The 22143-nt window shown below is 33.7% G+C and overlaps 1 protein-coding gene across 4 annotated transcripts in view; it reads left to right on the top strand.

Annotated features, from left to right (window-relative positions):
• ABCA5 (ATP binding cassette subfamily A member 5) overlaps positions 1 to 22143 on the top strand; it is a 78856-nt gene that overhangs the window by 19329 nt on the left and 37384 nt on the right. For all 4 annotated transcript variants that reach the window (XR_003723850.2, XR_013407112.1, XM_015120205.3 and 1 more), the window contains 11 exons: positions 11 to 99; positions 1419 to 1648; positions 3647 to 3788; positions 5474 to 5662; positions 7096 to 7243; positions 10838 to 11006; positions 13462 to 13520; positions 17125 to 17235; positions 18406 to 18581; positions 19157 to 19276; positions 20843 to 20981. Coding sequence is in view for 2 of the 4 variants with exons in the window: in XM_015120205.3 (XP_014975691.3) it covers positions 11 to 99; positions 1419 to 1648; positions 3647 to 3788; positions 5474 to 5662; positions 7096 to 7243; positions 10838 to 11006; positions 13462 to 13520; positions 17125 to 17235; positions 18406 to 18581; positions 19157 to 19276; positions 20843 to 20981 (1572 nt within the window). In the remaining 2 variants the exon portion in view is untranslated. The remainder of the gene's footprint in view (positions 1 to 10; positions 100 to 1418; positions 1649 to 3646; positions 3789 to 5473; positions 5663 to 7095; positions 7244 to 10837; positions 11007 to 13461; positions 13521 to 17124; positions 17236 to 18405; positions 18582 to 19156; positions 19277 to 20842; positions 20982 to 22143) is intronic.

The raw sequence follows: 22143 nt of genomic DNA, 5'->3' as shown, positions 1-22143 counted from the left end.
CCCCCCATAGCTGGCTGTTCAAAATCATGTGAGGCTGCTCAGTACTGGTCCTCAGGTTTCACAGTTTTACAAGCATCCATAGATGCTGCCATTATACAGGTAAATATGATAAAGGAAGAAATACAAAAACTACACCATTTTAAAATAAATATTTCCTAATTCTTTACAGTAGTATTTGGTTTGACTACTGTCAAATGTACAAAATATGTAACTTACTGCAACTCCTTTAAGATAAAAGATAAGAAGTCATATTTTCTGATTTGGTACTTTTTGTTGTGTTTCATATTTTAGCAGAAAAACTAGCCATGAAATTTATTTTTAAAAATCTTACTTTTGTGTCTGGGCTAGATAGCAGTAGATGAAGTTACCTTAGAATTCAAACTATTCAGATTAACCGTATTTCATTCTTCCATGTTCTGTATGGATCTGTGGCTTTTTTTTTCCATTTGCTCTTTCTAATTGAACTTACTATGCTACAAAATTTACTGTGCTGCAAAATATTATAAAGTCAAGATCGATATCAACCATCTTCTCTACTAAACTATATGTTTAAAGTATGTATAAATAATGATAGAACTGGAATCAAAATCTGAACAGGAGTCTTGTCTTTGTTGTTACACTGCTATGTAGTAAAATGACTATAATAATAATACTTTACTTGACAGCATTGTCGTAATAACTAAATGAGATGATTTATGTAGAATTGTTTTGTAAACTTTTGCAGTATAGTGTAAACATATTAGGGACATGTAATGTTGCACAAATTCAATAATATAGAAATTTAAGGTAAAGATAGTGAAATACAGATCTATTACATTTATGTTGTTATATCACCTGTTTGTATTTTGCCAAAGTTTTTAGCCATCCACAGCCGAGACCACACTGGATGAATAGGCAGGACAGATTTCAATTTAGGCATTAACTGGGATGTTAGAAGTATTATGTGGCATAAATAGTTTTATTATTTGAGCTATATGTGCTGCATATGTAGACTTTAAAGCAATAGAAGGGCATGGTATTTAGAAGAACATTTTTTAAACAATCATAGGAATGATGGCACTAATAATCACTCCTAAATTCCTAAATTTTGAAGATGTATATTTTTCCTAAGATACATACAATTGTCTGCTTAAGATGATAATTGTGCAATTTTTATTTGACAAATTATTTAATCAAAATTTATACACTTACCAACTTTAAACTTTAAATTTTATGGTATACTTTTAGAATACATTTAAAGCAATATTCTACTCTGAATTATGATATTGGGGTCACTCCCTTTATTTCAGGTATGTAGTTTTTGGGGATTGTATTTGTACTAGGTTATTGACAAAATTTAGGGATATAGCTGTCCCGTTTTACTAGGGGCTACTATCATAACTAAATTAATTTAATGTATTTATATTTTCTAATTATAGTTGAAGACCAATGTTTCTCTTTGGAAGGAGCTGGAGTCAACTAAAGCTGTTATTATGGGAGAAACTGCTGTTGTAGAAATAGATACCTTTCCCCGAGGAGTAATTTTAATATACCTAGTTATAGCATTTTCACCTTTTGGATACTTTTTGGCAATTCATATCGTAGCAGAAAAAGAAAAAAAAATAAAAGAATTTTTAAAGATAATGGGACTTCATGATACTGCCTTTTGGTATGTTATTAAATGTTTATTACTTAATGTAATTAAAAATTGTATTAAATATACAGATTTTCAAAAGTGTAATTTTGATATTTACCTAAGTTGATGAAGTGCTTATCCTGTTTTCTTACAATGATCACCTTAGTCTTGGAATTTGAGATTAGTCAACAAGTTTCAACAACTAATTGGCTTCATTTAACATAAGGGATGAAGAATGTCAAAAGCTTATGTTGACAATATGTGTTTAAATTTTATTTCACATTTTGTTTGAATCATGGGCACACTCCGTGTATATTTCAGAGTATTTCAATATACTCCATGTATATTTTCTGTGTATTTCAGAGTTCAGGAAATGTGAAATCTTGAAACATTAGAAATTAATAATTGCCTGTTACAGTTTTTCCATAATATAGCATATATATAGTATTAAACATTTAGTTACAGTGATTAAAGTCTATGTATGTGGTATATGGACTTTATTCCCTTGAAAGTTTTAGTTACTTGGGTGAATTAAGATGAATATTGAAATAATGTTAGAGAAAGAAATGAGTAAAACATGTTTTCACTAGTGACCTTTAATGTATCAGCATTTTTATACAGTGATAATTTTATAAAGGCTTGCATTTTTATAAATAATTCTAAGTGTAGTTTCCTTACTCTTTTCACTATGTAGTGAAGTTTGTTCTGGGGGGAAGGTTATATAACAATTACAATATAACAATTAATTATACACTTTTTTTATACTTTTTTTTTTTACTTTTTTACACTTTTTTCACTTTTTTACACTTCACATTTTAAATTATAACAATTACAATATAACAATTACAATATAACAATTAATTACACACTTTACATAATGGGATTATTGTATATAACATATGTCCTTTGCTTGTTTTTCTTTCATTTGTTATTTTAGAAATTGTTGGTTTTGGATTTTTTTTTTTGAGACAGGATCTTGCTCTGTCACCTAGGCTGGAGTACAGTAGCATGATCATGGGTCACTGTGGCCTCCAACTCCCAGTCTCAAGAGATTCTCCCACCTCAGTCTGACAAGTAATTGGGACTACAGGTGCATGCTGCCATGCCCAAGTAATTTTTAAATTTTTTGTAGGGGCAGGGGTCTTGCCATGTTGTGCAGGCTGGTCTCAAAGTCTTGGCCTGAAGTGATCCTCTCACCTTGGCCTCCCAAAGTGCTGGGGTTACAGGCAAGAGCCACTGTGCCTGGGCAATGGATTGGTTTTTAACATTTATTGGGTTATTAAAGTATTTTATGGAGAACCGGTAGCTGGAAGAATTTAGGCAAATCATTCTCTCAGGGTCTCAGTTTTGCCTCAGTAAAATGATGGATTCAATTTTGATAATTTCGCTACCTTTTTAGCCTTCACTCAGTGATTTTATGACATCATCAAATCCTGAGCTAACTTGAAAAAATGTGTGAAATAAAAATACTGCAGCAGTTCCGTTGAGCTCTGATTTGTAAAGAAGTCTTGAGTAAAAATAGTGAATTCATTACTGATCTTGTTTATTTCACGTTGTGTAATTGTAGTAATTATGTCATTGATTAGTGAGGTAAGGTAGCCTTTATTGTTTATAGTTACAGAAGCCATCAGAGGTTTAATTGTAGCACATGCCATAAAGAAAATTGTTATCTTGATTCACTAAACTCTTACATTTTAAGAAAATCAGAGATGTTCTATGCTATTGAACTTTTGAGAATATTAGATTTAAATTAATTATGAATTACTATTCATTTTGAAAGCTTTTTTTAAACACTGGAAGATAGCATTTTTTTTTTTTTTTACCAGATTACACTTTTACCTATCACTTAACCAATACTATATTTTAAATTACTTATGACTATTAATTTTCAATACATAAGCATACACAGAAATGAACAGTGACTTAATTTTAAGAATAAAATGACTAAAATCTAAAATTTTGTTTAAAATGATTTTTTAACTGTCTAAGCCTATGCATTTGACCATAAATATATCTGTATTCTCATTTTAGGCTTTCCTGGGTTCTTCTATATACAAGTTTAATTTTTCTTATGTCCCTTCTTATGGCAGTCATTGCAACAGCTTCTTTGTTATTTCCTCAAAGTAGCAGCATTGTGATATTTCTGCTTTTTTTCCTTTATGGATTATCATCTGTAAGTATTTTAACTTGTGATAGGAATAAAGAGCTGTCAAAGTGTTTGATAATATAGCAAAGTCTTTTTCTTCAGTTTACTTATAGTCAATTTGCCATGAAAGACAGATTTTACTAAGTGATTGATAAGTGACTTAATAAATAAATGATGTAGCATCACTGTATCCCTGTATTTTTAGGAACGTTACAAAATAGTGTTAGGTTTAGATTTAGCTTTTGTCATATGATGTATTTCACATACAACTCCTCTGAGTCTATCTGTTATTGTCTTTATATAATGATGTATATAATTAAGACTGTCGAGTATTGGACTACTTTTGTTAATCTTCATGAAATCCTTACTCTTTCAAGTTAATTTATGCTCCAGGATGATGATTTTTAAAGATATGTCTTTGCAAATGTAACTCTTTAGCAGTCTTGATATTCATTTGGTATATTGGCTGAATGATGGGTTTTAACAGCGAGCCTTTATTTTAAGTGGTTCCATCTTCCATTCTGATTGGTTTATGTGCCCACCCTGTATCAGTTGTTAAATTTTTGGCTATCATTTCTGCTCTTTAAAATAATAAATTGCAGATAACTAACATAATTCTATATGTAATTGCCTGTTTTTTTTTTAATGTTTAATTTTACTTTTTTGAGACAGGGTCTTGCTCTGTGGCCCAGGCTGGAGTGCAGTGGCACCCTCATGGCTCATTGCAGCCTTGACCTCCCAGGGTCAAGCAATCCTTCAACCTCAGCTTCCTGAGTAGCTGGGACTACAGTTGTGTGCCACCACACCTCGCTAATTTTTGTATTATTATTTTTAAAATTTGTAGAGTTGAGATATTCCTATGTGTCCAAGATTGGTCTTGAACTCTGGGCTCAAGTGATCCACTTGCCTTGGCCTCCCAAAGTGCTGGAATTACATGAGTGAGCCACTGCACCAGGCCTTCTGTTTTTTTTTGTTTTTTTTTTTTTCTTTTTAAACTGACTGTTTATCTTATGAATAAATTAAGTTTAAAAGATGGGTCTTGTACTTAAAGTTTTTGTTGATTTATTATTTTGTTCACATATTTTATGCAGCTTATTGCAGAAACACATGGCTATTTATGGTTTCTATAATGTAGAAGTGGTCATGTTTGCCTGTGATACAGATAAAAATACAGTCTTTAATATTTGTTAATTTAAGGCCAGGTGTAGTGGCTCACACCTGTAATCCCAGCACTTTGGGAGGCCAAGACAGGAGGATTGCTTGAGGCAAGGAGTTTGAGACCAGCCTGGGCAACATGGTGAAACCCTGTCTCTACAAAAAAAATACTAAAATGCTGGACATGGTGCCCCACATCTGTAATCCCAGCTACACGGGAGGCTGAGGTGGGAGGATCACCTGAACCCAGGAGGTAGAGGTTGCAGTGATCCAAGATCGCACCACTGAACTTCAGCTAGGGTGACAGAGCAAGACCCTGTCTCAAAAACAGAAACAAAAAACAAACACAAAAATATTTGTTAGTTTAAATTTTTAAGAGGTATATCACTATTTGTGTGAAAATAAAATACCTTACTACAGCATTTAGAAATTATAGTTGTATTTTAATGAATGTGTTTTTCATGAAAATAACTTGTTCTTTCAGAAGCAAACTTTAATTTTGTTTTCATACCAGTGTATATGAACATTGCACTAACCTTAATATTTGTATTTTATAGGTATTTTTTGCTTTAATGCTGACACCTCTTTTTAAAAAATCAAAACATGTGGGAATAGTTGAATTTTTTATCACTGTGGCTTTTGGATTTATTGGCCTTATGATAATCCTCATAGAAAGTTTTCCCAAATCGTTAGTGTGGCTTTTCAGTCCTTTCTGTCACTGTACTTTTGTGATTGGTATCGCACAGGTAGGTAATATATTAATCTTACATTCACTAAATATTTTCTTTCTGTTTTATGTAGCTTCTTATACTCACATGGATACTACCTTTGATTTACCAAAAAAATTATTTTAAAATTTTAGCATGATAAAGAAATGATTTCTAGAGTATATTTTACATCTAGTTTTATTTATGTTTGTCCAATTTTAAGTTTTTAGTTAAATGTTCTCTTTATAAATTTTTCACTTTTTACTTCAGTGTATCTCAGTAATTTATTTCATTGCAGAAACTCAGTTTGATAGTAACGTGTTTAAATATCAAGTAGTTCTTATTGCCTATGGCCTGGTTATATTGCTATCATTTGTACATTTATCTCAGAAGAATGTGTGGGAGAAAATTGTGTGTGGAGCAGAACAAATTTACTGTGAGTGTAGTGGTGGAATAAGTAGGTCTGGTGGATTTTGTTGGCCTAGGCTTCAGGAATTGTCATTCTAAATAACATTCAGACTTATAAATATTATTTTTATTAGTCCTTACAGAGGTAGTCAGGTTCTAAATGGAATAAGCCTTATAAGAAACGACTTTATAGTGGAACATAAATTTGGCTAATGTACAAATAAAAATATAATTACTAAATATAAGAAATTACTCATGTTGGTTGGATAGAAATTCTGATTTATGAGATATAATTAAATATTGAGTTAATCATTTTACTTGTTTGAGACCTAAGAGTGATTGTTATACATTTTGAGAGTTGATTGAGTCCCCAAGTCCACGTTCTCTAGGAACATAGAATTATAGATTCGTAGGTTTGTGTTGTGAGTGGGATGGCCTTTCAGTGTCATTGAATTTATCTTCTTCATTTTTATAGGTGAGGGACCTGAAGCCTAGAATAGTATAATTAAAACATATTCACTTAATGGCAGGGCTAGGACCTCAATGAGGCTTCATCCTCCAGTACATTTCTCTTTTCATGCTATCACAAATATCTACTATGAATACTTTAATAATTGTGTTAATTAATCAAAATATTTGCTTTCTTTTCACTATTGGAAAGATGCTAACCATAATTTTATTCTCTAATACTTAATTTGTTTGGCTTCCATATGGATCATAACCCTTTTGTTTGCATTTGTTATTATTATTATTGCAGTTTATTTTTATTTCATTTGTTAGTAATTACATTATAATTAAATACCCCTAGAGTGAATATATCCTAGTTAAAGAAGCACAGCATTAAAAACATGATTGAAAGGAATTGGTTTGATAAACTTGTATTTTTGTAAAGTCTTTATTGTTTTCCTTATAAATTTATATTATTAATTTGGTAAACTGTTTAATCTATTAAAAGGCCCAATTGGTTACTGTCACTCTGGATATGCTAAATAACTCTAAGTAGTGTTAGCTTTTGCTTGTTTTTGTCATTTTTATGTAATAAAGTTAGTGTTTCTGTTTTTCAGGTCATGCATTTAGAAGATTTTAATGAAGGTGCTTTATTTTCAAATTTGACTGCAGGCCCATATCCTCTAATTATTACAATTATCATGCTCACACTTAATAGTATATTCTATGTCCTCTTGGCTGTCTATCTTGATCAAGTCATTCCAGGTATGCAGATGGTTTTTGAATTTTACTTTAAAGATGTTTAGGCTTTTTTGCCCACGTAGGTTCAGCTTAATTTTAAGATTTTTTTCCTAGCCAGGGTACCCTAAGTCATATTCATTGTTAAAGCTTTTAATTTGACTTTAAATAAGTATATTTTGTACCTTAGGCTGTTGCCACTAGTGAACATAAAGAGATTGTGTAAAAAGAGAGCAGTTTGTTTTGAAAGCCTTAAGTCTCTAGTTGATCTTAACTTGGTCCTTCTTTATATCAGTCTTTTAACTGAAGTATTTTATTTTACCCTCTAAGGTCTAAAACTATGAAGTGATCTTGTAACTCCTACCATTTTCTTTATCTCCTGTCCACATCTATAGCCAATATAGCAAACTCCTATAGATTCAATAGTAATATTAAATATCGAGCATCTTTCCTTTTCCCCTTGTTTTCCTCATTACCTGTGTCTGTATTCTACACCTGTACGATCTTATATGGTAACTACTAGCCACGTGTGGCTTTTAAAATTTAAATTGATTACAATTAAATCAATTAACAATCTATTTTTTTCAGTAGCACAAGCCACATTCCAAGTGCTCAGTAGCCATATATGGGTGTTAGTTACTAAATTGCATGGTGCAATCTAGGTTGTCTGTAGAACATTTTGACCATTATGAAAGTTGCATTGTATAATACTAGTCTAGACTAGGGGTTTCCAACCCCCAGGACACGGACCTTACTAGTTGCCTGTGAGAAACTGAGCTGCACTGCAGGAGGCAAGTGAGTGAAGCTTCCTCTGTATTCACAGCTGCTCGCTTTACCACCTGAGCCCTGCCTCCTGTCAGATCAGTGGCAGCATTCGATTCTCATAGGAGTGTGAACCCTGTTGTGAACTGCGCGTGTGAAGGATCTAGGTTGCATGCTTCTTATGAGAATCTAATATCTGGTGATCTATCACTATCTCCCATCACCCCCAGATGGGACCGCCTAGTTGCAGAAAAGCAAGCTCAGGGCTCCCACTGATTCTACATTATAGTAAGTTGTATAATTATTTCATTATATATTACAATGTAATAATAATAGAAATAAAATCCACAGTAAATGTAATGCATTTGAATCATCCTGAAACTATCCTTGACCCCTGTCTGTGGAAAAATTGTCTATCACAAAACCGGTCCCTGGTGCCAAAAAGGCTGGGGATCACTAGTCTAGACCATTGCAGTACCTCTCATCTAGTTACATACCTCAAGTCTGTCTGAGCACTTCACCCCTCTTTTTTTGAGGTTTTATTTTTTAATAGATTTTTGGGGAACAGGTGGTGTTTCGTTACATGAATAAGTTCTTTAGTGTTAATTTCTGAGATGTTGGTGCACCTATCACCCTAGCAATGTACACTGTACCCAGTGTTTAGTCTTTTATCCCTCACCCCCCTCCCACCTTTTCCCTGAGCCCCCATAATCCATTGTATTGTTGCTATGTCTTTGCGTCCTCGAGAACTTAGAATAATGGTCTCCATTTCCATCCAGGTTGCTGCAAATGGCATTATTTTGTTCCTTTTTATGGATGAGTAGTATTCCATAGTGTGTGTGTGTGTGTGTGTGTGTGTGTGTGTGTGTGTGTATCCCATTTTCATTATCCAGTTGTTGGGATGGGCATTTAGGCTGGTTCCATGTTTTTGCAATTGTGAATTATACTGTTATAAACATGTGTGGGGAAGTATATTTTTCACATAATGATTTCTTTTCCTCTGGGTAGATGCCCAGGAGTGGGATTGCTGGATCAATCGGTAGACTTACTTTTAGTTCTTTAAGGAATCTCCACACTGTTTTCCATAGTGGTTTTACTAGTTTACATGCCCACCAACAGTGTAAAAGTGTTCCCTTTTCACCACATCCATGCCAACATCTATCATTTTTTGATGTTTCGATAATGGCCATTCTTGCAGGAGTAAGGTGGTATCACATTGTGATTTTGATCTGCATTTCCCTGATCATTAGTGATGTTGAGCATTTTTTCATGTTTGTTGGCCATTTGTATATCTTCTTAGAGTTATCTATTCTTGTCCTTAGCCTACTTCTTAATGGGATTGTTCGTTTTGTTCTTGCTGATTTGAGTTACTCATAGATTCTAGGTATTAGTCCTTTGTCAATGTATATATTATGAAATCTTTCTCCCACTCTGTGGGTTGTCTGTTAACTGCTAATTATTTCTTTTGCTATGGAGAAGCTTTTTGGTTTAATTAAGTCCCATCTATTTATCTTTTTTTGTTGTTGTTGCATTTGTTTTTGGGTTCTTGGTCATGACGTCTTTGCCCTTTTTTCTGGTGTTATCTTCTCAAATTTTTATGGTTTCAGGTCTTAGATTTAAGTCTTTGATCTATCTTGAGTTGATTTTTGTATAGGGTGAGAGATGAGGATCCAGTTTCATTCTTCTACATGTGGCTTGCCAATTATCCCAGCACCATTTGTTGAGTGGGGTGTCCTTTCCCTACTTTTATGTTTTCGTTTGCTTACTGTTGGAGCAGTAACAGTTCCCAGAGGAATGCCAAGTACTGATAAAATCAACTGGAATCCTCTGTACTTGGCATCAGATCCCTTTGAAATGTGGCCAATCTAGAAGAAGAGTAGATATTTGAAAACAATGAGGAGTGTAGGTATTTTGAGGGGGAAAAGGGAGAAAATGGAACATGTTGTGTGGGCAGTTACCACTGTATACTATTTTCTTTTCTTTTCTTTCCTTTTCTTTCTTTCAAACGGGGTCTTGCTGTGTCTTTTTTGATACAGGGTCTTGCTGCGTCTTCCAGGCTGGAGTGCAGCGATATATATGATCACAGCTCACTGCAGCCTCAGCCTTCTGGGCTCAAGTGATCCCCTTGCCTCAGCCTCCCAAGTAGCTGGGGCTACAGGTGTGCACCACCACATCTGACTAATTTTTTATATTTTTTGTAGAGACAAAATTTTGCCATGTTGCCCAGGCTGGTCTCAAACTCCTGGGCTCAAGCAATATACCAGCCTCTGCCTTCCAAAGTGTTGGGATTATAGGTGAGAGCCACCATGCCTAGCCTCACTGTTTACCATTTCTAAGTCTCATATTTCTATCCTGTTGCTTTGTTACTCTCCCTAATTCTGTAGTCTTTTCCATGAAGCATATCCACTTTTCTAGATACTACGTGTTTTCAAAGACCATTTAAGATGGTGCGCATTCATGTCTTCAACGCATTCAGCCTGCGTTGTGTTCTTGCCATTTGCCATCTGCTTGTACTCATAAAGGTTTTAGTTCCGTTAGCATAGAAAATGTGCTTTATTCACTTTTACATCCCACTCAGCAATTCTGAAACTATTTATGGACTGGAATTATTTATCAATAAAACTGTGATTCATACAAGATTGATTTAATACTTTACTCCTAAACTTTATTTACTTATTACTTTCTAATGACAAATGAAAATTGTATATATTTATTGTGTATAACATGATGTTTGGAAATATATGTATGTTGCAGAATGGTACCTAAACTTTAGATGCAGGTTGTCATATGTTTCAAATGCTGTCTTTATGATTTAAAAACTAATCATGATAACTCAGTTTTTTCATGTTTATTTTTCAGGGGAATTTGGTTTACGGAGATCATCTTTATATTTTCTGAAGCCTTCATATTGGTCAAAGAGCAAAAGAAATTATGAGGAGTTATCAGAGGGCAATGTTAACGGGAATATTAGTTTTAGTGAAATTATTGAGCCTATTTCTTCAGAATTTGTAGGAAAAGAAGCCATAAGGTATGGTTCAATCTTTGGCAATTTATGTATAAGAACTGCTGATGGAATCTGCCACTTTTAAATCCTGTTCTTTAAATATGTATGTATAGTATCTTAGATTTGGTACGTACACCATGATTTTAAAACGTTAATAAGGGCTACTTTTCTCTTTTTCTTTTTTTCTTTGCAACCATTTAGAATAAAGTTGGTGCTAGGTTTGAAATTTTATGTTTCTTTCTTTCTGTTTTTTGAGACGGAATCTCACTCTGTTGCCCAGCCTGGAGCACAGTGGCACAATCTCGGTTCACTGTAACCTCCGCCTCCCAGATTCAAACAATTCTTGTGCCTCAGCCTCTCAAGTAGTTGGGTCTACAGGCATGCGCCACCATGCCTGGCTAATTTTTATATTTTTGGTAGAAACAGGGTTTCACCATGTTGGCCAGACTGGTCTCGAATTCCTAGCCTCAAGTGATCCACCTGCCTTGGCCTCCCAAAGTGCTGGGATTACAGGCATGAGCCACCACACCTGTTTCCTGAAATTTTATGTTTGAATGGAAAATTTTAAAAGTAATAAAACCCGATGTTTATACAATTAATGTTTAAAGCTTTTCCCATTTTGTAGATGGAAACATGATAAATATTAACTCTATAATTTTATTCATGCTACATTGTCTTATATAGCATATTAAATTGTCATCTGTTAATTTCATAGACTTTTAGGGTTTTTTGACATAATTAGAACATTTCATTACTTTAACTTTTAAGAACCAAAGAAATTCATTACTATTCCTTGTTAGGTCAGTCAGTACCAAATTTAGAAATAAAATTAGGTAAAAGAAATAAAATGAAATTAAAAAGTGAAGCATAATATTTTTTAAATTTAAGAAAAACATAAAAATTCCAGAGAGAGTCAAAATACTTAAGATGTAATTTGTTGGCCAGTGGCCTGCTTTCTCAAGGGTAAATTTTAACTGATTAACAAATCATTTCCTTAACACAATATGAAAAAATAAGGTAGAATAAGAAAATCACTTCACATTTGTTAATGGTTTGAAATTTGTGCTGACATGAAATGACATCTGATTTATATCCCCCTTCACTGATGTAACAAGTGTTTGATAATCAGAAATGAAAAAACAATCCATAAATTGCTTAAATCAAATGCTTCACTTAGTTTTAGAAGTTGGGTTGGCATGAAAAATGAATCAATGGCACTTACAATGGAAAGGAATACTATGCTTTTCTCTTGTACCTTCTTTAAAATAATTTTATAGTTGATCCCTGAAAAACACAAGTTTGAACTACACCAGTTCACTTACACATGGAATTTTTTCAGTAAATATATTGGAAATTTTTTTGGAGATTTGCAACAATTTGAAAAAACTCACAGGTGAACTATTAGCCTAGAAATACCAAAAACAAATAAGTTAAGTATGTCATGAATGCATAACATATTTATAGATATTAGTCTATTTTAACATTTACTACCATAAAATATACGTTATACTTTATCAAAGCTTAATGTACACAATACTGACAGACCATACATTATATGCCAATGCACAGTTGAGAGAAATATAAACAAATGTGAAGATGCAGTATTAAATCATAGCTGCATAATATTAACCACAGTATTACTGTACCACTGCAATAATTTTGTAGCACTTTCTTTTGCTGTTATGGTGAGCTTATGTGCTCCAAGTATATACTTCAAATGCCATGTGACTCAGATTATCTCCTTGTGAGCCGTTCATCTCTCCAGTAAATTGCATATCATGATGAAAAGTAATGTCTCAGGGTTCTTGCTTATTTTTTATCATGTTTAGTGCAGTACCATAAGCCTTGAATAGCATCATGGGATCCATAGGAATTGCCACTAGTGATGCTGGAAGTGCTCTCAAGAAGCAGAGAAAGGTCATGACATTATAAGAAAACATTGAATTGCTTGATATTTACCATAGATTGAGGTCTGTGGGTGTGGTTGCCTGTCATTTTGGATAGAGTATGCATCTTGTTAATCTTATAAATAGATGATGTGAATTGATGGCATCGATAAATACAGTATAATACTGTAAATATATATATTTTCCTTATAATGTTCTTAACATTTTCTTTCCTCTAGTATACTTTATAAAAAAATACAGTATTTAACATGTAAAACCTCTGAAATATATGCTAACCAACTGTTTATGTTATCTGCAAGACTTCCTATCAATGGTAGGCTATTAATAGATTAGTTTTAGGGGAGTAAAAATGTTATATGTGAATTTTCAACTGTGTGTGGGAATTGGCACTCCTAACCTGTGTTTTCAAGCATCAATTGTATAGTTATTATCAACTTTATTTGGTTCATTGTTTTAGTAGGAAAGTACTTTATTATTTTATTTTTATTATAAAATATAGCTTTGATAAAAATATACATGTAAACAAACATAAATTGCTTTAAATACTTAAAATATAAAACTTTATATTTCAGAATTAGCGGTATTCAGAAAACATACAGAAAGAAAGGTGAAAATGTGGAGGCTTTGAGAAGTAAGTAGTTTTCCTAGTATTCAGGCCATAGTATTTAAAGTACAAATAGAAAAATAATTTGCATAGCTTGTGGGAAATTTAAACTTCTCTACCATGATTTTCTGTCTTGCTTTTATTTTGTTTTATTTTATTTTATTTTATGTTTTGAGATGGAGTCTCACTCTGTCACCCAGGTTGTAGTGCAATGACATTCTCTTGGCTCATTGCAACCTCTGCCTCCTGGGTTCAAGTGATTCTCCTGCCTTAGCCTCTTGAGTAGCTGGGATTACAGGTGCATGCTGCCATGCCCAGCTATTTTTTGTATTTTTGTAGAGACAGGGTTTCACCATGTTGGCCAGGCTGGTCTCGAACTCCTGACCTCAGGTGATTCGCCCACCTCAGGCTCCCAAAGTGCTGGAATTATAGGCATGAGCCACTGTGCCCAGCCTGTCTTGCTTTTTGAGATACTTTCATTTATGTGATTAATATTAAAAATAAAACTAACAACATGAAATTTGTAAAAGTAAAATGTAATATCTATTAAAATGAAAAATACTTAATTATTTGAATAAGGCTATGTCCTTGTTTCTCTTTATTATTTTGCATGTATATACATGTTAGTTTTTTTAAAATTCATTTGGCCTATCATAGGGTTTTTCAACCTCAGCACTACTGACATTTTGGTCTTGATAATTCTTTGTTGTGAAGAACTGTTCTTTATTGTAGAATGTTTAGCATTGTGTCAATGTGTTAGTCAGTCCCCAGAACCAATACAATACACACACACCGGTATGAGTGTAGGGTGGGGGATTAGGGGAGGTTTCTTTTAAGTAATTACTTCATGAAATCGTGGGGCCTGGTAAATGTAGACATCTGTAAGGCAGCTTGGAAACTCAGGCAAGAGTTGAAGTTTCAGTCTTGAGTCCAAAATTTGTAGACAGGCTCACAGGCTGCAAACTCATGTAGGAGTCTGTTACATTCTTGAGGCAGGACTCTTCCAAGGAACTTCAGTTTTTTCTCTTAAGGCCTTCAACTGATTGAATAAGGTTTACCATTATTATCAAGACTAATCAAGTTTAAGTCAGATGATTATAAAAGTTAACGACATCTACAACAACATCTACATCAGTATTTGACCAAATAACTGGGCACCATAGCCTAGCCAGGGGGACCCATGAAATTGACCTTCACAGGCAACATCCCTGGCTTTGATCACTGAAGAGAGGAGTTCTGTCTCAAGAATGTAACTAATTATTGCATGAGTTTCCAGCCTGTCAGCCTGTGAATTTTGGACCCAAGACTGCAACTTTAACTCTTGCCTGAGTTTTCAACCTGCCCTACAAATTTTTGGGACTTACTAGACCCCACAATCTTCTCAAGCAATTTCTTAAAATAAACCTTCCCTAATCCTCCAACCCCACACTCATACTTGCTCCATTGTGTGTGTGTGTGTGTGTGTGTGTGTATTCTATTGGTTCTGGAGACTGACACACTGCTAAACATCCCTTGCACATTGCTAAACATCCCTTGCACACTGCTAAACATCCTCTCCCAGTTGTAACAACCAAAGATGTCTCCAGGCTTTGCCAAACGTCTTCTAGGAGGCAAATTAATTAATTAAGAAGAAAGTAGGTATAGTGGTATATTAATAGGGCTTTAGTTTGCATTTGCCTAATAACTAATGTTATTAATCACCTTTTTATATGATTATTGGCATTTGGAGGTTTTCCTTTATGAAATGCCTATTTAAGTTCTTTTCACATTTTTGTTTCAAGACCTTTGTTAGATACAGGTATTTAAATATTTGATCTCAGTCTGAGACTTGCCTTTTAATTCTACTAGTAGTATCTTTTGACAAACACAAGTTCTTAATTTGAATGAAGTCCAATTTATGAATCTGTTCTTTTATGGTTATAGTGCTTTTCACATCTTTTTATTCAACATTGGAGATTATATATAACCTCCAATGTAAGTTATTGGAATAACTAATTAATTATAATTGTAGTAACAATTACAAGTAATTGTTTCTAATGCAAAGAAGCAAGAGAATGAAATAAAAGGCATCCAGATTGGAAAGAATGCAGTAAAATTATTTGCAGTTGACACAATAATCTATTTTTAAAATCTTTTAGATTGACAAAAAATAATAGTGGAACTAAACAGTGAGTTTTGCAAGATGATAGGATACATGATAAATAATGGAAAAATTAATTGTATTTCTATATGTTACCAACACATAATTGGAAATTAAAATTAAAAATAGCATTTAGCATCAAAAATATGCTTACAGGTAAATAAGACAAAAGATGTAAAAGACATATCCTGAAAAGTACAAAACATTGCTGAGAGAAATTAAAGAAGATTTAAATAAATAGAAATACCACGTTCATGAGGCAGAACACTTAACATTTGGTTGTTGAGTTCCCTTTCTTCTTTTAACTTAGATTACTGGCCTTAGGATCTGAGACTTTTTCCTTCTTGTTTTATATTTTAGCCTTCTTAGTCTAGTTTTTGTTGTTGTTGTTTGTTTGTTTTTGAGACAGGGTCTTGCTCTGTCCCCCAGGCTGGAGGGCAGTGGCACAGTCTTGGCTTATCATAGCCCTGACTTCCCAGGCTCAAGTGATTCTCCCACCTCAACCTCACGAGTAGCTGGGACTACAGGTGCCACGAAGCCCAGCTAATTTTTATATTTTTTGTAGAGATGGGGTTTCACCATGTTGCCCAGGCTAGTCTCGAACTCCTGGGCCCAAGTGATCCTCCTGCCTCAGCCTCTCAAAGTGTTGGGATTACAGGCATGAGCCACTGTGCCTGGCCAGCCTAGTTTTTTGATAAGCCATTTCTGCTTCATCATTTCAGATCCCCATCTCCTGTCTTCCTTCATTCCTTTACATATCCATTCAGTGATATTGCTTCATTAAATCTAACCTTTCAAGCCATTTCTATACTGTTAGTTAATTTCTTGTTTTGTTTTTGCTAGTTTATTTAAATGCCCAAATATCCTCGAGAACAAATTTTTGTTTAATTCCCTTGGTAATTCCCAAAAATTGGAACATAGAAAACTCCCAAATATTTCGTATACTCCTAAATCTTACTGTATGAACAAATAAAGTTTATCTTTTTTATTTTTATTTTTATTTTTATTTTTGAGACGGAGTCTTGCTCTGTTGCCCAGGCTGGAGTGCAGTGGCGCGATCTCGGCTCACTACAAGCTCCGCCTCCCGGGTTTATGCCATTCTCCTGCCTCAGCCTCCCGAGTAGCTGGGACTCCAGGCGCCCGCCACCTCGCCCGGCTAGTTTTTCATATTTTTTAGTAGAGACGGAGTTTCACCGTGTTAACCAGGATGGTCTCTATCGCCTGACCTCGTGATCCGCCTGTCTCGGCCTCCCAAAGTGCTGGGATTACAGGCTTGAGCCACCGCACCTGGCCGTTTATTTTTATTTACTTTCCTTACTGTTTATATCATTGACTGTAACAAAGAAGCTATTTTACCTGCTATCAAATATGCTGGTACTTTAAATATGTATTTATAGATATATTGCCTTAAAGATTGCTCCAATATAAATTATCATACATTGCTGAACAGACATAAAAATCACATTTGAGTCTTCTTTTTTCCTGAATTAGATTTGTCGTTTGACATATACGAGGGTCAGATTACTGCCTTACTTGGCCACAGTGGAACCGGAAAGAGCACATTGATGAATATTCTTTGTGGACTCTGCCCACCTTCTGATGGTGAGTTTTCTGTCTCAAAGAAAAAAAAATTCATTGTATATATTATTTAAATGTGTATTGAATAATTTTTGTCAATGATTGGGACCACCTTCCGTATCTGTAAAGTTGTTTTCTCTTTTTCTTGACTATACACATTTGGTTGTTTTTAGTAGAAAATAAAAATGATTGTATCATGTTTAATAAAGTAAAAGGGATCTAATATTATACATATTTCTATGCATATACACACATAGATGTTGTGTATGTGTTTTTATCAATCATTTTCAAGAAAGGATAAATGAATAACCAATAAAGGATAAATGAATGACTATTTGAAGTTGAGAAAATAAATATAGATATCTAAATATACAGCAGTAGTTCAAAAGGCAATAATCATAAATGTTCATACTATCTTCTAAAATAGAATTTTAAAAGCATACCTCAAAAGTATTATTTTGATATGTGATTGTTCGGTAGGTGAGAATTCATTATAGTAGCTCCATATTTTGACAGTAACTAAATAGAGTGGCAGTACAATAAATATTTTACTTTACAAAAGGGCTGAATTGTATTGAATCTGCATTTCAACTCTTTAAATGTTATTTAACTTTTAAAATTAGTTTGATTTTGTTGTTTGTCCTTAGTTGTATCACTCTTTGATTGTAGTCATAATACATTTGTATAAGAATTTATGATTTTTCTCATGATTCTTCATAATGTATGATTGTTTTGCTTTAATAGTTCTTTAGTGGGATATATTAGTGTTCACTTTATAAAAAAGGAGAGCTGGAATTTAAAGAGATTAAGTGATTTGGCCACAACCACACAACTAGTTAGGATAAAATTTATAGTTCTTTAATCCCTCCCCTATTGCATAATGTCTAGAAAATTGTTACTGGAATACAAGTGTAAATAATACATCAATAGATGTTTATATTTAGTGACAAGCTTTTAGTTTCTTGATTTTTCCACTATGTTATATGACCTGTAAGTGATGGAAAATGAGACTGAAATATAAGTGGATGCAGATCACCAATAATATGGAAATGAGGGTGTGTTGTGCCTTGTAAATTTTTATTAATTTTTACCTGATATGTCTGTTATAACCAAATAAGTAAGTTGTCAGGATACTTCAAAACATACACATTATAAAATAATGAATGTACATTTAAATATATATTTTGCTTTTAGGGTTTGCATCTGTATATGGACACAGAGTCTCAGAAATAGATGAAATGTTTGAAGCAAGAAAAATGATTGGCATTTGTCCACAGTTAGATATACACTTTGATGTTTTGACAGTAGAAGAAAATTTATCAATTTTGGCTTCAATCAAAGGGATACCAGCCAACAATATAATACAAGAAGTATGCTATTCATATAGAAATCTTTACTTTTATTTTCTGTAATCAATAACCTTTTGTAATGACTTGTGCAATAAAAATATGCTTGAAAATCTAAAATCTAAATATAACACTTGTTCTGAGCCAATAAACAGAAAGCTATTACAAAGAATTAGACAGAATTTGGAGTAAATGTTTTAGCACACATAAAAGTTTGTTTCATCTAGAGGATGCTTGCCTGCCTTATTCCTCGCTTCTCTTCCTCTCATCTCCTCTACCCGCTCCCACTTCCACACATACACTAAGAGCCATCACAGTGATCTCTTCTTACTCCTTCCCTACCACCCAAGAAGGCACAAAAGTAAAATCTTTCCCTCAAGAATCTTGTTACCTGTTGTTTTCATAATTATATATGAATATATGTCAAAGGAATTTCCATGCTAAAGGAACACTTTTAAAGTTGATATTAAAATTATTTAAAAACTTATACTACTTAAATATTTAACACATTAAAACTTAAAACATTTAAAAAGTAATATTGATAATTATGTAAATAGTATGATTTTTAAAATAACATTGTTCATGCTTTACTTTTACAGGTGCAGAAGGTTTTACTAGATTTAGACATGCAGACTATCAAAGATAACCAAGCTAAAAAATTAAGTGGTGGTCAAAAAAGAAAGCTGTCATTAGGAATTGCTGTTCTTGGGAACCCAAAGGTAAATAAGTATTACTTTTACAAATGAGCTCATTTTAAATTATGTCGAATTAAAAAGCAGGTTGTAGAAAGATATAATACATTATATAAAGGTTAAGTATACATAAAATACTATATGTTGTTATGGATGCAATCATAGTAATGAGATTTTAAAATTGAAGTCAGAAAGATGTATAACTGTTTTTTAATTTTAGTACCTTTCAAGGTACTAGAGGTTTTTGGTTACATGGATGAATTATATAGTGGTGACTTCTGAGATTTTAGTGCACCCATCTCCTGAGTAGTATACATTGTACTCAATATGTAGTTTTTTTTATTTCTCACCCCTCTTCCACCCTTCCCCTTCTGAGTTATAACATCTTTATGATAACTGGTTACTTATAGGAAGGAGAATGGAAGATTAGACTTTAGTTATGACTACCACGTCCCTCCCTCCCTCCCTCCCTCCCTCCCTCCCTCCCTCCCTCCCTCCCTCCCTCCCTCCCTTCCTTCCTTCCTTCCTTCCTTCCTTCCTTCCTTCCTTCCTTCCTTCCTTCCTTCCTTTTCTTTCCTTTCTTTCCTTCTTTTCTTTCTCTCTTTCTTTCATTCTTTCGTTCTTTCTTTCTTTCTTTCTTCTTTCGTAGAGATGAGACCTTGCTATGTTGCCCAGGCTGGTCTTGAACTGGCCTCAAGCTATCCTCCCGCCTTTGCCTTCCAAAGTCTTGGGATTACAGGCATGAGCCACCATGCCTGGCCTCCATGTTTTATTTCTTTAAAAAATGATCTGAAGAAAATGTGGCCAAAAAATAACACTGCTGATTTGGAATGGTAGCTATAATAATATTACTCTCTTGTTCTCTATAGTTAAAAAAAATTTGTTATAGTTAATAACAAAAGTTAAATAGAACAAAATCAAAGGAGTAATTCAGTTTGTCACTGTCCTGCTTTGATTTTGTATGTATTTGTTTTATGCTGTTCTGTGTTGTAGAAACAGAGAAACAAACTGATGTACTACTTTACACAAGGCATAAAAACTGACAGGTGCATGCATGCAGCTAGGATGATCTCCTATGGATCCCCACCATCCTGCCACATTCCCCCTGCTGTTGCAGCTGGGGAGTGATTCTGGATCCTGGCTTTATGTTCATTAGTCTTCCTCTTAGTCTCCACCACCATGTTTTTTTTAATATTAAAAATAGTCGTGAAACAAATTGCTTCCCTTGAACTAATATAAAACCATATATTCTTCTCCAAAAAAGCAAGTGTTACATCTGCAAATTTAATTGTTAAGGATAATAGCAATATACTTAATGTTTTGTTTTTTAGTTTATTTGTCTGACTGTTGTTATACTTTTGTGTTATGTATTACAGGCAGCCTTTTAGAATTAAACCAGGGAAAATATTCACATGTCAAATTTATAATTTAAAAAATTTATGTGAACTCAACTATGAATGAAAAAATCTGGTCTAATATATTTCTGATTGAAAATAATAATTTGAAATGGGGCATTTTTTTAGTGTCCATATGTATTTTTAATATTTAGTTTTTCTGAGGATTCCCTGCCCTTCTTCACCTCTTTTCTCACAGATACTGCTGCTAGATGAACCAACAGCTGGAATGGACCCTTGTTCTCGCCATATTGTTTGGAATCTTTTAAAATACAGAAAAGCCAATCGGGTGACAGTGTTCAGTACTCATTTCATGGATGAAGCTGACATTCTTGCAGGTGAGATTTTTGCTTTATTTTCGAAGGCTGAGGTCATGGGCCAAAAGGAAGATGGACATAGAGATGCTAATTCCTGAGGTACAAATAGAGAAGCTTTTACCTCGTGGTATGTTTCCTTCACAAAAAAAGTTTTAAAAAAATTTAAAATGATATATTTTTGCATTGAGAGTCTCCAAGACCATCCCAGGTTTAGTGATGTCCTAGAACTCATAGGACTCAGCACGTAGTCATACTCATGACTATGATTTATTACAGCAAAAGGATACAAAGCTAAATTAGCAAAGGGAAAAGGTATATGAGGCAAAGTCTAGAGGAAACCAGAGTGGAAACTCTTTCCAAGAGTCCTCTCCCAGTGGAGTAGAGAGATATGCTTTAATTTCTTCAGCATTGAGTTGTAACAACATGTGTGAAATATCTACTTGGGAAAGTTAGTATATACTCAGTGTTCAAGATTCTTACTGGCTGCTGATCATATAAACATCTTCTGCCTAGCACATACCAAAGTTCCAGACTCTCCGAAGGAAAGAAGTTGTTCAGCATAAACCACATTGTTTGTACAGGTTAGGCACTGAACCACTCTTATCTGTTTTGAGAATAGTAGGAACCCTCCCAAATCCAAGTTCTCAACGGCCAAGGGCCAACCTTGTAAGCAGGCCTTTCTAAGGATAGAACCTGACCTGCTATGTTAACTCTTTTCTGCACAATTTTATTCACGTACATACATATAAAGAATCCAAGTTTAAGTCAACAATGACTTTTAATGACAAGATACAGAAGTTTGAAGTTCTAGAGCAACTTCTGTCTGCTTATAATATAATCTAATAAAATTGGGCAAGTCATTCATGTCTTCAGTAGTACCTTTGTTTTTAAAAACCCAACAAACTAACATTTGTTCTTCTTATTACTTCTGTCGATTTTTGGAGTTGTTTCTACATTTGGTTATAAAGGAAATTGTGAAAGTGCTTGTATTGGTAAGCCTTTTAGGAAAAATCAGATATTTGGAATAATATATGGAAAGTGGACTCTAGAGTCAGACTCCTTGAGTAGAGTTCCTGGCTTTGTTACTTAATAGCTGTATGAAACATGTAGAAGGAATGTATTTTCTTTTTGCCTTAGTATTCATATCTGAAAAATAGTTGATGATAATCTGGCACCATCCTCA

Source organism: Macaca mulatta, chromosome 16 (assembly GCF_049350105.2).
Source record: "Macaca mulatta isolate MMU2019108-1 chromosome 16, T2T-MMU8v2.0, whole genome shotgun sequence".
Lineage (NCBI taxonomy): Eukaryota > Metazoa > Chordata > Mammalia > Primates > Cercopithecidae > Macaca > Macaca mulatta.
Note: the sequence above shows the minus strand (reverse complement) of the source record. Positions and strands in the feature narration are given on the sequence as shown.